General features: G+C 34.8%; 1 protein-coding gene across 3 annotated transcripts in view; it reads left to right on the top strand.

The window, feature by feature from the left end:
- Positions 1 to 17,482, top strand: part of Wapl (WAPL cohesin release factor) — an 80,305-nt gene that overhangs the window by 59,868 nt on the left and 2,955 nt on the right. For all 3 annotated transcript variants that reach the window (XM_015500071.2, XM_015500072.2, XM_015500070.2), the window contains 8 exons: positions 935 to 1,046; positions 1,397 to 1,494; positions 3,838 to 3,914; positions 6,323 to 6,498; positions 6,986 to 7,101; positions 7,476 to 7,640; positions 11,339 to 11,546; positions 13,873 to 13,961. In XM_015500071.2, coding sequence (XP_015355557.1) covers positions 935 to 1,046; positions 1,397 to 1,494; positions 3,838 to 3,914; positions 6,323 to 6,498; positions 6,986 to 7,101; positions 7,476 to 7,640; positions 11,339 to 11,546; positions 13,873 to 13,961 — 1,041 coding nt within the window. The remainder of the gene's footprint in view (positions 1 to 934; positions 1,047 to 1,396; positions 1,495 to 3,837; positions 3,915 to 6,322; positions 6,499 to 6,985; positions 7,102 to 7,475; positions 7,641 to 11,338; positions 11,547 to 13,872; positions 13,962 to 17,482) is intronic.

Below are 17,482 nucleotides of genomic sequence, written 5' to 3'. Positions count from 1 at the left end.
TGCTAAGATCTTTTGTTTGTATTTGTAAATATCTAATTTATATTCAGTTCCAAATATAATTTAGGCCAGGTTGTAAATTTGCATCTTTTGAAGGGCAGAAGCTGTGGAAAGAAAACCAGGTCTTTTTAGTCTTTGCTAATTAAAGCATTTCTTCTGTTATGCTAAATTTCCTTTATTACATCAAGAACCAGATTGCTCTTTGTTTGGAAGTTACTACATGCTTTAAAAAAGAAAAACAATAGTTAAAGTCAAATACAGAGAGAAAAAAAAAATCATTATCAAGGCTGTATGTATGGCTCTTACCTTTTATGCTTCTTCTGCCTGTGGTCCTGAAGCATCAGTTATTTCCAGAGTATATTTTCTCATGGTGGGCACATGCGGCCTTGCAGTATAAAAATTTAAGTCTGGTCAGTCTGCAGCACTTGGGTGAACATAGGGTTCAAATTACCATTTTCTACCGTTAGGTTGTTTAAAGTGTTTAAGTGGCATTCCTATAATTTGCTTTGGAAAGTGGTTATTTGTTATATCCTTTGTGGTAAATTAATATATTGATTTATGATTAAATGTATATGTATAGGTACCTATACCTACTTTGAGTCCACAGTCCTACACTTGATCCTCAGTACTATAGAAATATAATAGCAATATATATTACATTGAACTGACAAAAAATAAACTACTTTTTCCCCCCTATAAAGATAAGTCATGTAGTTAAAAATATTTCTTCAGTGTAGAATATTCTAATAAAAGTTGGTCCGACTTTACTTATAAAAAGCCCTTAGATATAAAAGCACTTAGTATTCTATTAAAAAGTAAGCAAACTTTGTGTCTTGGTAGCATACAGTGAATTTTGTAAAGGAAAACAGTTTCTAAAATTCTGCCTCAGAATTATTGTTAAGAGTCTGTATTCAATAATGGTGCTTCTGATTTTTAGACTGGGCATTTAGCTATGGAGACATTGCTGTCCCTTACTTCTAAACGAGCAGGAGACTGGTTTAAAGAAGAACTCCGGCTTTTGGGTGGTCTGGATCATATTGTAGATAAAGGTATGGATATGTACATGCATAATGTTTTTATGTATTATTTAAAGTCTGAAGAAACTATTCTACTTATATACTTAAAAATTACTTTGTTAATTGTAAAAGGTCTGTTCTTTTAGTACTATCTTGAAAAATCTAACTTTTGAAGCAGAGACCAGCAATACTTTGATATTAAGGGTTTGTGGAAATAATAAGAGTTATCATACATTTAAAAATCTCATAACTCAAACAGAATAAACAATGTTCTCATAGGTTCCAGCATATTCATAGCATGTAACAGATGACTTTTAGTCTTAGCTAAGGGTAAGTATTGAGATGATAAGAAGTATTAACATATTCTTTTTTCTTTAATCTAGTAAAAGAATGTGTGGATCATTTAAGTAAAGATGAGGATGAAGAGAAACTAGTAGCTTCATTATGGGGAGCAGAGAGATGTTTACGAGTTTTAGAAAGTGTAAGTATGGTTAACTATTTGGGAAAATTATTCACTATCCCCCATCTCCCTGCGTTACTATACTGGGGTTTGAATCCAGGCCTCACATATTATAGGTGGTAAGTGCTCTACCACTGGGGTATATCCCAGCCCTTTTTATTTTATTTTTAGATCGACTTCCTAAGTTGCCCAAATTCAACTTGAATTTGAAATCATCCTGCCGTAGCCTCCTGGGTAGCTGGGATTACAGGGTTGCATCACTGCTCTCTGGCTTTTTTTTTTTTTTTTTTCTTTTTAGAGAGAGAGAGAATTTTTAATATTTATTTTTCAGTTTTCGGCAGACACAACATCTTTTTGTATGTGGTGCTGAGGATTGAACCCGGGCTGCACGCATACCAGGCTTGAGCCACATCCCCAGCCCCACTGCTCTCTGGCTATTACTCAGTCTTTTTATTTTTATAGTTGTAGATCAACAGCACGCCTTTATTTGTTTAGTTTTTTATGTGGTGCTAAGGATCAAACCCAGTGCCTCACAATGCTAGGCAAGTGCTCTGCCACTGAGCTCCAGTTCCAACATTACTCAATTGTGTTTGGATGCATGTGCATATGTGTGTTTGTGTGTAACTGCCAAATATTTTATATACCTCCTAGAGTTTTACATTTGTTAATCCAAGTTAACATTAGTATATTCTTCAAGCAACCAATTCTTAATGAACATTTAATTGAGCAGTTTATTATTAAAAAGAATACATGTATCATTGCTCCAAATAAAGCCTTGCATACAGGGTTTTTAGTTTATTTGTTTCTGTACCAGGGGTTGAATCCAGGGGTTCTTAACCACTGGGCCACATCCCTGGTACTTTTTATATTTTATTATTATTTGGGGGTGAGAGGTACCAGGGATTGAACTCTGAGCACTCAACTACTGAGCCACATTCCCAGCCCTATTGTATTTAGAGACAACTACTGAGTTGCTTAGCGCCTTGCTTTTTCTAAGGCTGGCTTTGAGTTCTTGATCCTCCTGCCTCAGCCTATGGCTGCTGGGATTACAGGTGTGCACCACCATGCCTGGCTATATTTTATTTTGAGACAACATGTTACTAAGTTGCTTTTACTGAGGCTGGCTTTGAACTTGTGATCCTCCTGCCTCAGTCTCCCAAGCCACTAGCAGCATAATCATGTACCACTGTGCCTAGCTCTGCAGGGTTTTTTAAAAACATGTGCCAAAGTTTATTCTACTCTTAATGTGGAATTTTGCTCAAGCAGAAAATAGCAGTTAAACACAGAAAATTGTTTTGGTTTTGGGTTTTGAAGATTGAATTTAGGGCCTTGAGTATGCAAGTTTTTTGTTTCATTTTAATTGATAAGCAATTTCTTAAGCTTTTTTTTTTTTTTTTAAGTCAGATTGTAGGCACAACTTAATTATAGTATTTGGCTTTGGTGGATGACAGTATTTAATTGCAGTTAAGTATATTTTGTTCTTTGGCTCTTATGGATGACTAAACCTAATCCAGTACAGAATAGAATTTTACTGCCAATAAATTTCTGAATGCATAATTTGTTTATAAGGTTGAATTAGCTAGGTACTTTTAAAAATAACTACAGGAGCTTTTGGCACAGAGGAAATTAAAATTGTCCCTTTTATCTTCTAGAGGGCTTCAGGTACATTAGATATACAGATGTCATTTCTTCATTATAAGCTATGCTAAATTAATCCACTTAGGAACTTTATAAAGCATTAGTTGATTTATAAGCTGAAGATTTCTGATTCAAAGTGGTTGGCATTTTATTACAATAAATGTAAAGAATACATTAATTATGAATGAGCAATTGAAATAGTGATGTCTAAATTTTATAATAAATTGGTTGCTGTTATTCTAAATCTGGAACCTACTTAGGTGACAATGGGCTTTTCTTCCTCATCTTTGTATCTTTTTTTTTTTTTTTTTTTTTTTTTANGAATTTTGGGGGGGCAGAATTTTTATCATAATACATATTCCAAAAGCATAATTTATATTACAATTTCTTCTTTAAACTAATTTAGTAAATTAATCATCTTCTTTTTTTTTTTTTAATGTAATTTTTTTTTTTTTAAAGATAGAGTGAGAGAGGGAGGGAGGGAGAGAGAGAGAGAGAATTTTTAATATTTATTTTTTAGTTCTTGGCGGACACAACATTTTTGTTTGTATGTGGTCCTGAGGATCGAACCCGGGCCGCACGCATGCCAGGCGAGCGCGATACCGCTTGAGCCACATCCCCAGCCCTCATCTTTGTATCTTTTATGGTACAATGTAGGAGTGGTATTGTTTGCATCAGTGAGAAAGTTGGGGGTTGCCAAAATCATTTCATATTTTTCCCTTTTAGGTAACAGTGCATAATCCAGAGAATCAGAGCTACTTGATAGCATATAAAGATTCACAACTCATTATTTCATCAGCTAAGTAAGTTTTTTCTAAAATCTCATGTTATTTGTTTAAAATAACTTGGATTAACCAAAAGGAATTAAGGTCATCTTACTTTCCTTCATAAAATATTCTTTTAACTTCTGTAAATCAGAATACATTATAGAGCAAAAGTTTGGAATACAGATTCTGGAGCCAAAATTGCTGGGTATGAAGTCCAGCTTCATAACATTTGCTGTATAACTTTAGACAGGTTACTTAATTGGTGCAGGTTCTTTAAAAGGTGTGGGTAATAGTTGTATCTATTATCTATCTAGGGTGGTTGGTACAATAAAATTAGTTGATATATCTAGTAATATATTTTATATATATACACACACATATATTTCAAATGTATATATAAAAATATTTGTATAAATAATTTTAAGTGCATTTAAAGTCTTTTGAAATTATGTATGATATATACTAATGAATTGGTTAAACTATCTTTTAGGCAAAGAACAGTTTTCATCATATAGTAAACACTAAGTATTATTAGTCCTCAGGGTTTTGCTTTGCTTTGTTTTTGTTGTTGCTATAGATGGACACAATACCTTTATTTATTTGTTTTTATGTGATGCTTAGGATCTATCCCAGTGCCTCACACATGCTAGGCAAATGCTCTACCACTGAGCTATAAGCCTACCTATTCCTTAGTTTTGTTGTAAGCAGACTCTCCTCGCTCTCTTTTGCTGCTCTTCAGTTATACTTTTCCCCCATCTCTCTTATGTCCCTTTCTTCATTCCACACTCTCCCTGCCCAACCTTTATCACAATTAGGCTAATGCTCTAACCTGAGTGTATGTATGTCTCCATTCCTGGTTCTATCTTATTACAACAGCCTCTTTTTGATATCTCTGTCCTAGTTTATCTCTGTGCCCTAGTTCTCTGGCCTTTAGCCTAGCCAGCACAATACCACAGGGAGTTAACTTTCTCTAGGTCTCTGCTTTGAAAAAAATGATCTTAAACTCCAAGTCTCTAATTCCTTATTGTTGTGGATATATGTCCAATTTCCGAATCAAAGGAAAACCTACTACAGTCTGACTCCAATATGTCTGTGTTTTAACCTCTTTTTATTTTGGAGAATTTCAAACTTAAATTAAGTAGACAAAATGTGGTTAACTCTTGTATACATTACTTTAATAATTAGCAGTTGTGTCCATCTGTACCTTCATTTTTCCCTATTCTATAATATTTTGAAGCAAATTCAAATGTCTAATCACCTCTATTTCCTTTTTTTCTTATGTATTTTATATTACGTTTAGTACCCTTAACAACATACATTACAGTTGTTAACCATGTGTTATTCTCCCTTGCGGGGGTGGGTGGTGGGGGGGATACTTCTTAACCCTCCACAAGTTCCTTGGAAAGGAGGTATTTACTTTGACAGATTTCAGCTCTTTCATTTTGATTAGGAAATTTGGGTCAAATGTCTTATAAGTGACAGTAGAGGTCAGAATTCGGTGTTAGTGAAAAAGCATTCATGTGGCATTTGAGCTTTTCAATAGAACCAGGATAATTGCAGGGATATCATGGAAAGATTCAACAATGTATATATATAGTTTCTTCCCTCCTTTCATAACCACAGTTTAGCTCAGTACTACTTAAGAAAGTTGAGTTACCAACAACAACAGAGTAATTCTGCCAGCATCTGCAAGCATCAGAAGAACAAATTGGGGTTAGACATCATGAGGAACACCTTTTTTTGGGTGGTGGGAGGAATACCAGGGATTGAACTCAGGGGCACTAGACCACTGAGCTACATCCCTAGCCGTATTAAGAGCCTTATCAAATTTCCTCCATATGTTCCAAACAGCAGCTAAGGATGAGTTAAATATGGTAGAATTTTCTCTTAAGGGTTTTATATGGTATATAATACATAAAGAATCACCTGACAGCTAATTTGATTCTTTATTGGACTTTTAAAAAAAAATAAAATAGTGGATTAGTGATTTAAGTAAAGCCTTTATTTAGAAGTACTAGACTTATTTAAGGATTTTATTTCCTGGTTATTTTGGGTAGAAGCTTGAGGATTCTTGGGTATTGCTCATCTTTTTATTACTGCCAGGAGATATGTCAATTTAAATGATATCAAGTTTTTTTAAAAAATTATTTACTCTCTAAGTAATTAATACTTAACTGGAAAAGTTAGGTTTTTTAATTATTAATTTTTTCCAAAATAAAAGGAAACATCCCATTCTTGGTATATGATTGAATAGTTAAAACAACTTCCATAGTAGGAAGGAAAAATATAATCTGCCAGTTTTTAGGCCCAAGTAGATAGAAAATTGGTGTATAATGGTTTTTGCCATAATGGTGTACATTTTACTTTCTTTCTTTTTTTATTTTTATTTATTCATTGCTCATGACAATACAATGATCTTGACATACATTTTATTTTCTCTTAAGAGCATTACAGCATTGTGAAGAACTGATTCAGCAATATAACCGTGCTGAGAACAGTATATGTGTAGCTGATAATAAGCCTCCGCCTCACCAAAATGTAACTAACCACGTTGGCAAAGCAGTGGAGGACTGCATGAGGGCCATCATTGGGGTGTTGCTCAACTTAACTAATGATAATGGTAAGTAATATTTTCTCATTGAAATTTTGTTATTACACAGAAAAAATAAATTGTTACCTTTTGTTATTTCTTTTCTTTTTTATTTGTTTGTTTGTTTGTATATGTGTTGTAGTTGGATAAAACACCTTTATTTTATTTATTTATTTATTTTTTATGTGGTGCTGGGGATCGAACCCAGGGCCTTGAATGTGCTAGGCGAGCTCTCTACCACCGAGCCACAACCCCAGCCCCCAAGTTACTTCTTTTCTTGATGTAGTGAATTTAAAAGTTTTCATAATGTAATTGACTTACTCCAGCAGGTGAAAACTAGTTTTAGGAGTTAATACTTTTATTATAATCAACCTAGTAGGTTGGCCTGGAAATATCAACAGTGTATTTCAATAAAGAAATAGCCATGCAATTCTAATATTCATTTTAATAAATGTAGTTATTAGTGTCATCAGGAGGAATCAGTAACACTTTTCCCTATTTCTGTTTCCTTCTTCAGAGTGGGGCAGCACAAAAACAGGAGAACAGGATGGCCTTATAGGCACAGCAATGAACTGCGTGCTTCAGGTTCCAAAGTACCTACCTCAGGAGCAGAGATTTGATATTCGAGTACTGGTGAGTTGAAATGACTGTTTCATTTCATGAGTATTTTTATCTAGTTGATGATGAAAACTTTATCTGAGTTTGGGTTTAAGAATCATTTTTTTTAATACATTGTGAGTTGTTTCAATTAATTTCCAATGAATGCCTTCATATATTTTCCTTGTCTTAGAAAAGACCATGGCAATTAAAAAAAAAAAAAGTGTACAAGCTGAAAATGATGATTAAAAACTCAAGGAATTATTCTTTGGGAAGACTGATATCTTACTTTTTTTTTTTGCTTTTTTGTAGATAGAAAACAATGATTAAGTTTTTATTTATGATAAAAGTGTGTGGTATATGTTTAAGTTCTCAACTGTGATAATATGCACTTTTAAAATTTTTTGTAGGGCTTGGGTCTACTGATTAATCTAGTGGAGTATAGTGCTCGGAATCGGCACTGTCTTGTCAACATGGAAACATCCTGTTCTTTTGATTCTTCCTTCTGTAGTGGAGAAGGAGATGATAGTTTAAGGATAGCTGGACAAGTTCATGCTGTTCAGGCTTTAGTACAGGTAAGCAATGACTTAAACTGACATCTGCAGTTTTGTTGTATCTATCCAGTTCCTTTGTCAATTTAAACTTTTTAACCCTCCACCCCTTTTTTTCCCCTTTTTTGGTTTAGAACTCCTGAAGCATCTCTTTGCTGTTGTGTATAGGGAATATCTTTCAGAGCTGACAAATGCTTAAATATTCATAATTTATAAGATGAAACTTTATTTTAAACCAGATTTTTAACTAGTTAAAAATGTGGTATGATTTCTCTATAGGTCAGTAAGAGGCACACTGGTTTAGCATGTACTCCCACTTCATTCTGCTGGCTTTTCTTAACTTTTAATCACTCTTTAAGGATTATTAGCAAAAAGAGACACTGATAGCAGAAAACCAGTGACAAGGCACATTTGTTTTAGGAATTACAAGTAGAGTATTGATAACATTGAATGTATCCTCAGTTATCCATGTCTAGGACTCTCTTAGGCCCGCTGGACCATAGAAAAAACTGGAAACCCATAGTAGGTCTAGAAAGTGGCAAATGGCTGAGCATGGAAGATAATCAAAAGAGATAGTTTCATTGAGTCACTTAAAGCAGTATTTTCTATTATCTTATCTTATTGTTCTCAATCATGTATAATTGAGTGTTGACCACAGATAAAACATCATCCACAGGCTTTTTTCCTGAAGGACACAGAATACTCAGACTTCAGTGGCATTGAAATTTATCTTTGTTATTTAGAACAAAAGTATATAAAACCAGTGAGAAATTGTCATGTTACTTATCAATAACTGTAATAGTAAATAAATAGTAGTACTAATTACTAATAATCAGTATCATTTAGGGATTTATTTAATGCTTAATTTATGTTACATTTGGTATCTTAAGTTATAGAACCTATTGACACATTTTTCTGCTAAAAGAAGCATTTCTTCCCTTTGTAATTTGTTATGGCTAGGGATGTTGCAGTGTAATTTGTTGTTGTGATTTAAAACTTTACATTTTGAAATAATTTTAGCCTCCTAGGAAATTATATAGTACCAAGAATCCTACATACCCTTTACCCAGATCTTCTAATGATGACATCTCATATAACTATAGCACAGTATCAAAAACAAGATATTAACATTGGTACATTACTGATAACTAGTCTTCATACCTTATTCAGTGTCACCATTTTTAACCTGCATTCATTTGTGTGTTTAATATCTATTTCTGTGCAATTTATTCCATGTATAAATTTATATTCTCCACCATTACATTAAGGAATCACAGAAGAATTTCCTTGTGCTACCCATCTTACCTACCCTTCCTATCTTCTACCTACCTGTTCTCTTCTACTCTAGTTCCAAGTTTTTCCTTTTTCAGAGTATTACATGAATGGAATCCTCTAGTATGTATAACCTTTTGAGATTGACTTTTTTCACTAAGCACATGTTTTTGAGGTCTATCCATGTTGTTGCACATATCAATAGTTTATTCCTCTTTATAACTAAGTAGTATTCCCCCCATATGATTGTGATTATACCACAGTTTTCTCAGTCATTCTGGTTCCTGCCTTTAAAAGTTAACTTGTGTTCAAATGGAACCAATAGTGAATAATGAATGTCCCCAGCAGTTATTTTTCAAGAAATAGATGATTGATCTGTTTCACTTCCATAGGAGGAGTCAATTTTCAGAAGCCATCCCACACCCCAAGTTATTAAAGAGATAGCTTCAAATTTTTCTTTGGTGTCTGATTCATCTGGGAATGTTTAATACATCCAACCCAGTATTTCTCTTTTGTACTTATCCTTATCATCAGGATATCATTCTGTGTTTTGTCTGGTTTTATTTTGTCTGCTGGGGTTTGTCATTTTGTAAATGCATCCACAAAGTTTTTGTTTTTAGATTGTAATATCTTTGGGATAATGACTAAGATGTAGTAGAAAAATTCATACCTTTTATATTAACACTGATCTTAATTCAGTTATTTCCAAATTAGGTAGTTCTAGTTACTAACCTGAACTTCCTTCTTTCTAGTTGCTCTCAGCTACTTTAAAAAAACTGATCCATCAACTAATTTTAAAAATACATATTTATACATATTTTTAAAATTCCATTCAGAAAGGTTAAAATGCATTTATCCATTTTCTTAAAAAGTTACCGTTTGTAAATTTTGTCTCTGTTTGGAGAAATTAGTTTTTATGTCAAATGTGCAATAATTTCTAAGTAAATAGAATCTTCCTATACACACTTTTTTTTACCTATACTTGTTGTTAAATTTTTTTTTTATATCAGCACGCATATTTATCTCAACCTTTGTAATGAGTGCAGTGCTCTTCAGTAGTTAACCAATTCTCTACCAATACACTTTTGAATGTTTTGGTTTTTTGGTTTTCTTTTGTTACAGAATTAAGTAACACTAAATCTGAAGCCTTATTTTCCCTAAGTGTGTGTAGTAATTTTCTGACTTAGAAATTGTTGTGGCAGAGAATGTACATTTAAAATTGATACTCAGCCATCACCAACCATATGCTTCCTTTCACCTTGATTTATACTTGTCACAGCAGTTTAAGTCCTATAAGTCCAGAAACAGTAATGGGCCATCCTTTTAATTTTTCTAAAGGTCTTGCTAACTATTAATTATCCACCTTTTTTGGACTAATAATGGTTCACTTCTTCATGAAGTAATCTATAACTTGATCCTTACCTGAGCTATAACTAGAAGTTCTTCATTCCTTTTTCAGATATTTTTTATCTCAGGATTTTTCTTACACTCTCAAGTGCTATATCCATCTTAATTTACTGAATTTATGAAGAAAATCTGGGGGAAATTATATTAACCACTAGAACAAGGGTGTATAATCATATGGCATATAGATTCTACAGAGTTTCTTTGTGTACTCAGAGAGAATGAAGGAAGTTTGCTGAACTGTAACTATTATATGAAGAATTCAGTCTTGACCTTTCAGACTTCCTGATAGAGTCTCAGGGACACCCAGGGATTCTTAGACCAGTTTTGAAAAAAAATTTTTTTTCCCCAAGGATATTGTCTTATGCATGCTCTCTTTGAAGTTTATGTTCTCCTCTTCTGAATACTTAGCAGTTTTTGGAGGCCAGCTTGCATTTGATATTTAGGTAGTTTCTCATTAGTAACTTGGACCATTTCCCAAATCATGTCAGCAAGTATATTAGATGGTTTCTGTGTGTTCAGTACTGAAGCAGCATAGGGAAAATAAAGTAAGTGAAGGCAAGGAATTTAGTTAATGTTTCCTTTTGACTATAGGGAACACACAGTATACAAGTAAGTTTTTCCCTGTGTAGGAGGTTATGTTGTTTCTGCCCTAATATTATGAAGTTTTATTCAAGGTTCTTCCTCTTTTTTGTTTGAATTCAAGTTATCCAATTACAAAACATTATGGAGACTTTTATTCTTGCAAACAGTGCCTGTGTCATTAGTAGATTACTTAAATGAATCCCAGCAGCATTTTGTTATTTTGGCTTTCCATGGGTTGTAGAACAAAATCTGTTACTTAAGCTCAATCAAACCCTCTTATTTTTTTTTCTGTTTGTTTTTGATTGTGATGCTGATGACTGAACCAAAGACATTGGGCATGCTAGGCAAACAGTGTCCTAGTGAGCTACATCCCCAGCCCAGACCTCCTTATTTAAGGCAAAATATTGAGTATATAATTATCAGTGATACCTTTTTAATGGTTTTCAAAATAATTTTATCAGCTTTTCCTTGAGCGAGAACGAGCAGCCCAATTGGCAGAAAGTAAAACAGATGAGTTGATCAAAGATGCTCCCACCACTCAGCATGATAAGAGTGGAGAATGGCAAGAAACAAGTGGAGAAATACAGTGGGTATCAACTGAAAAGACTGATGGTGCAGATGAGAAACATAAGAAGGAGGAGGATGATGAAGAACTTGACCTCAATAAAGGTATGTTTATTTTGAGTGGTGTATTCAAACCGACAGTAATGGTTTGAGTTTGCTTTTTTTTTTTTTCCTTCAGAATATATTTTAATTCTAGCTATTACTTTAGAGCCTCTCAAGTTCAATCTAAATAAGGTTTGATAGTTCAGTGCTTGATAGTTCTTCCTAGCAATGAGGAAGGTGCATGTCAGTGGCAGACTGACTAATGGGAAAAATATGGTTCCTTCTTGGGCCCTCTCTCCTTTATTCTTTGGTAAAATGTGAACATAATGGTTTTTCCAGTTTTGAATTTTTAGATTCTTTTATCAGCCTCACTTTAAACTTGATCTTTTGTCATAAATTACAGTATTAGTTTTGAAAGAGTAAGTACTACTAGTTCACAAATGCAGTAAGAAATAACACTAGAGGTAATATCTTCACTAATCAAATGTTTATTAGATGTCTACTGTTGTCAGGAATTGTGATCTTGGATTTACCATTCATACAAATTCTGTAGAATAGCAGTTTGTAATTTCATGTCCGTAAGATTTGAAATTTAATATGTTCAGCTTCACCTGGCTAGGAAGTAGTCTATAGCAATGTCTGATTCTGAGCCTCTTATCTTTTTGTTTCTTTCTGTTTCTTCATGACATTAGTTCTAATATTGAACAAAGTCTGTTCCTAAGGAACTCAGTTACTAAGTTTTGATGTTTCAATTGGTATAATAATATTTTTGGTTGTTTAGTAGTCTTTTTTTTTTTTTTAATGGTAGCTCTATCAAGATATAATTTGTAGCTGGGTGTGGTGGTGCATACCTATAATCTCAGCGGCTTGGGAGGCTGAGACACAAGGTTCGAAAGTTCAAAGCCAGCCTCAGCAACTTAGTGAGTCACTAATCAACTCAAAATAAAATACAAAATAGGGTTGGGGATGTAGCTCAGTGATTCAGTGCCCCTGAGTTTATTTTTCCCAGTACCAAAAAAAAAAATAGAGATAATTTATATACTATACAAAGTTACCTCTTTAAAGTAAATAAGTGTTGTAGTTTTTAGTGTATTTACAAAATTGTACCGCTATCTAATTAGGGTTAGGGTTAGAGTTTGCATCAGCTTGAAAGAAACAGCATACCCGCTAGCAGCCACCACCACCATTTTCTCCCCCAATCACTGGCAACCGCTAATCTACTTTCTCTGGATTTTCCTGTGTCCCACATTTCATAGAAAAAGAATCATACATGGGAGGCTGGGGATATAGCTTAGTTGGTAGAGTGCTTGCATCCCATGCACAAGACCTTGGGCTTGATCCCCAGCACCCCCATCACCACTAAAAAAAAAAAAAAAATCTTATAATATATGGCCTTTTGTGACATGCTTCTATGTCTGCTACTATATGTTATATCATGTGTTAATAAGATATTCCTTATTTGTATAGTCAAATGTTTTATTTTTATCGTTGTACCACATATTGTTTATCCATTTTTCTGTTGATAGGTTGTTTTTACCTCTTTTACCCCCCTCTCCCTTTTGTGGTGCTGGAAATTGAACTCAAAGGTAGTCTACTACTGAGCTACAGCCCCAGTCCTATTAAAAAAAAAAAAAAAAACAGTGTCTTCAAAGTTGGGATCCTCTTGCCTCATTCCCCATTTGTAGGCATGTGGTAGTGCACACCCGAGATCCCACAGTTCTGGAGGCTGAGGCAGGAGGATTGCAAATTTGAGACTAGCCTCAACAACTTAGCGAGATCTTGTCTCAAAAAACAAAACGGTTGGGCATGTAGTTCAGTGGTAAAGTGCCCCTGGGTTCAACCCCCAGTACCTAAGAGTGGAATCTTTAGATTATACATTAACTCTATTTAACATTTTAACGTAATGCTAATCTGTTTCCCAATGTAACTGTACCATTTTACATTCCCATCTGCAGTATATGAGGGTTCCATTTTCTCTGCACCTTCAAAAATTGTCTTTGAAAATATTTAGAGTGTATACCTAGTGATTCCTTGTTGGGGTTTCATTTACAATTCCCTGATATCTAATGATGTGGAACATCTTTTATGTGTTGGCCTTTTGTGTGCTCTAGAAATGTCTATTCAGGCTCTCTACCCACTTTTCAATTGTATTGTTTTTTTGTTACTAAGCTGTAAGAATTCTTTATATAGTCTGATAAGAGTTTATGGTTTTAATTCTTATATTTGGGTATCTGCCATTTTGAGTTAATTTTTATTAATTTGGAATATATTATCATTCAACCATTTGTTGATTTTTTTTTTTTTTTTTAAAGAAAAGTAAAAGAATGGTTGGTTTTTGTGGTGTTGTATTATTTGGTACACTGTTAAAACTCTTTTTAAATACCCTCAGCCCTTCAGCATGCTGGCAAACACATGGAGGATTGCATTGTGGCCTCCTACACTGCTCTACTTCTTGGGTGTCTCTGCCAGGAAAGTCCAGTAAGTAAATAGTTAAAGAGATTTTTATCTATCTTTACAAAGATTCAGTATAACAGCTTTATTACCATTGCCTAATTCACTTATTTATTTCTTTAATTTTTTCTCCAGTTACATCTACTTTATTTCAGAAAGGCTTTTAGTTGATTATAGAATTATTTAAACAATTGTATTTCTTCCCTATTGAAGAAAAAAAGCAAGCAAATGTCTATCCTTGCAGTAGTTTTCCTTTATAAATTTCTCAAATAGTTTTCTTTTTTTATGTACCCCTGACATCTTTATTTCCTTTCCAAATAAGGTTCGGAGTGAAGTGAATTGTTGATTTTTATGGCTTTATTAGAATGATATGCCTGTGAGAATCAGGCTATTTGAGATCTCAAAAGAGGAGGGCAGATGGGAATAACAAACTAGTCAGAGTGTTTTTAATCTTTAGAAAAAAGAAGCTTTGCATACATGAAAATTAAGATAGCATCTAAGGTTAGAGATTTTTTACATGTTTGTTGTAGTTTTCAAGGTACATTACAAAGTAAGAGTACATTGGATTAACTACTGTCCTTGGTATGTTATGTTGTCCATTGCTGAAAGTGCTCCCCATAGCCATCAGCTGACTGTAGCTAGGGTTATCTAGTTTAACAGTACAATATTCAGCACTAGTAGGTCCCTTCTCCTCTGTTTCTTAAGACATTTTTCTCACCCTCCCTATCCTCTCTTTACCAAGTAGTCTTTCCCCAATCTTGGCCAGCATTGAGTCCTGCTTTGTCTGAAACAGTCACTGTTCAAGCAGATGGTATTACTGTGAATGATTTAGATCATCAGAATTTACCTATGAGAAATATGAGTGTCTAGGTACTTCTGTGACTACTTTCGAGCACAAAGTAGATGGTTATTGCTATTGAATAGTCTGCTATGATGGGAAACACAAAGATGTGTAGTAAAGAAAAATAGTATATGAAGGAGATGTCAGAGTCATTGTGAATCTCTTTATAAACTGTGGGGCACAGGTGGATATTCTTAAGTGAAAGTTAAGTTGTAAAGCCAGATTTTAAAGTAAAGGAGGATTTTCTCCTAGGAACAAGGGCATTCAGGAAACAGTAGAGATCTATAGTGAGAGGGTTAGCTTCAAGAGAAAGCAAGGGCCATCTGTATTCTGAAACTTGTTTGAAAATGGAGGTCATCTCTTTTTTGAAAGAGGGTTGGAAGAAAGAATGCAATGATAAAATGATGGTTTCATTTAAGGGGACACTTTGCTGGCTTTTGTGTAATGGTCCATCTATCCACTCTTTTTCTTAATTTTAGCCATTGAATTGTTGCCTTTTTGCACTTTCTGTATATCCACTCATCTGAGTCCTACGTGACTTTCTAATCAGTCTTGCTTGTCTATCTTTTCCATTGTCGATCTAAATGCACACTAGCCAACTCCATGTGGCACCCTCCAGGCACCACTGCTTTCAGTATCCAGACCAGAGTTCTCATCATGGCTTTGGAGTTCCTGCAAGATCTTTATCCCCCTTACCTCTAATCTTCTTGGTTCAGCCTTTTAACTTATTTTGAATGACAAGATTTTGAAAGTAAATGAGGAATACCATACAAAGGAAGAAGGAAGAGGCGGGTTTCAAATAAAAACAACAAACATAATACTTAAATTAGGGGGATGTAGCACGGTGATAGAAAGCCTGCCTAGCATCTGTGAGGTTCAGTCTCTAGGACTGTGGGAGAGGGGGGAGAGTTTTAGGTATTTGTTTCACATATGCCCTAGTTTCATTTGTATTTAATCATGATTATTAAGGGTTCATTAAATTGTGTTAGTACCATGTGATTTATCTTGGGTTATTTTTTCCCCATGTTAATTCATACTCTTGTTGTAGCTCTCTCATCTCTAAAGAGATTATAAGGTTCTTAAGTTGTTAGCAGTATTGTGAATTCATAGAGTCCTATATATGTGTGTTGCTTTGGAGGATCACTGAGATTAACCCTAAAATCTAGATAATAATACAAAATGTAAAGGAAATCAGATTGCCCAATGTGGAAGTAGAAGAGTTAGAAAATCCTGCCTGTACTCCTCCAAGAAGCCTCCCCGGGTTGGATCTTGGATGAACCCATGGCTCTCTCTAACCCCTCCTTCCCAAACTTGAACACACTGAGTGATATGGTGAGCAGAGCACAAAGATAACCAGGCGTACAAGGAGACAAGACCACATGAGCAAGAATCAGCACAAACAAAAGACAACAGAGAATTATCAGACATTATGGCCTTTGAAAGGTGTTTAAAAAAAAAAAAACACCTTTAAAAAAAAGAATCACAGGCTTACAGATCCTCGTGGTCCAGCTGATCCTAAAATTCACATGGAGATGGAAGGAACCCCTAATAGCCAAAAGAATCAGGAAAAGAACAAATTTGGAGGCTCAAAGCTCCTGATTCCAAGATATATAGACAGATAGATAGATTATCTTTATTTTATTTATTTGTTTTTCTGTGGTGCTGAGGATCGAACCCAGTGACTCACACATGAGAGGCAAGTGCTCTGCCACCGAGCTACAGCCCCAGCCCCATGATTCCAAGACTTAATGCAAAGCTACGATAATCAAGACTGCGGGACCAACCTTTAGACAAATAGACCAAAAGAATGTAACTTAGAGTTCAGAAATAAACCCACATGTTTGTGCTCATTTGAAAAAAAAAAAAAAATCCTGCCTGTAGAAAAAGACAGCATACTTATTAGGAAGCTCAGAAGAGTGCACTCAATTTCTGATACCCATCCTTACTGCCAGTTTGAATATGATGCATGGCAGTGCGTCATCTCACTGCCCTTCCAGTTCTCTTGCCTTTCTCCATTCCTGAAATTTGCACACTGCCACCAGAGCTAGCTTCTTGTAGAGAGCACTTGCTGATCATGTAGCCCCCTCTCTTTGAATCCTCCTTGGCTTGCTGTCATTAAGAGAATAATGGCTTTTTTACTGTTAGCAGGCCCCAAGACTGTTTCACCGCTCCCCAACCTAATATACCATAGTTTGGATACTTTTTAAAAAATTTCCCAAATTGTGTATGCTGTATCGTGCATCTTGTTTTTGTGCCTGCTGCCCTTTGTTTAAAACAAGTGCTATAACTGTCCTTCCCATTGCCTCAGCCACTATAAATGTTGCATTCTCTGGATTGTTGATAGAGATGGATTAAATTTGGATTAAAGAGGGACTTTCATTCAAAGCATAATAGCTGATAATTTATTCTGTGTTACAGAGGTGTCCTTTTCTACTGAACAGTCCTCCAGAGACACCAGTCACTACAGTGCCCACCACTGTCATGGCTTTTGGTGGGGATGCTTAGTTTGATTGTGGATGGTTGGTACTGCCTACTAACTATATTCATCTGACTGTTGCTTTATAATTTCCTAAGTACCCTGGTGGAGAAATAGAAGAAAATAAAGGGGGATTTCCTTAGAGAGTAAGATGTCGTCTCTCCTTCCTTGCCCCCATCAACTAATGTCAAATTAGAAGCATTCTTTTGCAGCCTCCACCCCCCCCCCCCC

This window comes from Marmota marmota, unplaced genomic scaffold (assembly GCF_001458135.2).
Source record: "Marmota marmota marmota unplaced genomic scaffold, marMar, whole genome shotgun sequence".
Classification (NCBI taxonomy): Eukaryota; Metazoa; Chordata; class Mammalia; order Rodentia; family Sciuridae; genus Marmota; species Marmota marmota.
Note: the sequence above shows the minus strand (reverse complement) of the source record. Positions and strands in the feature narration are given on the sequence as shown.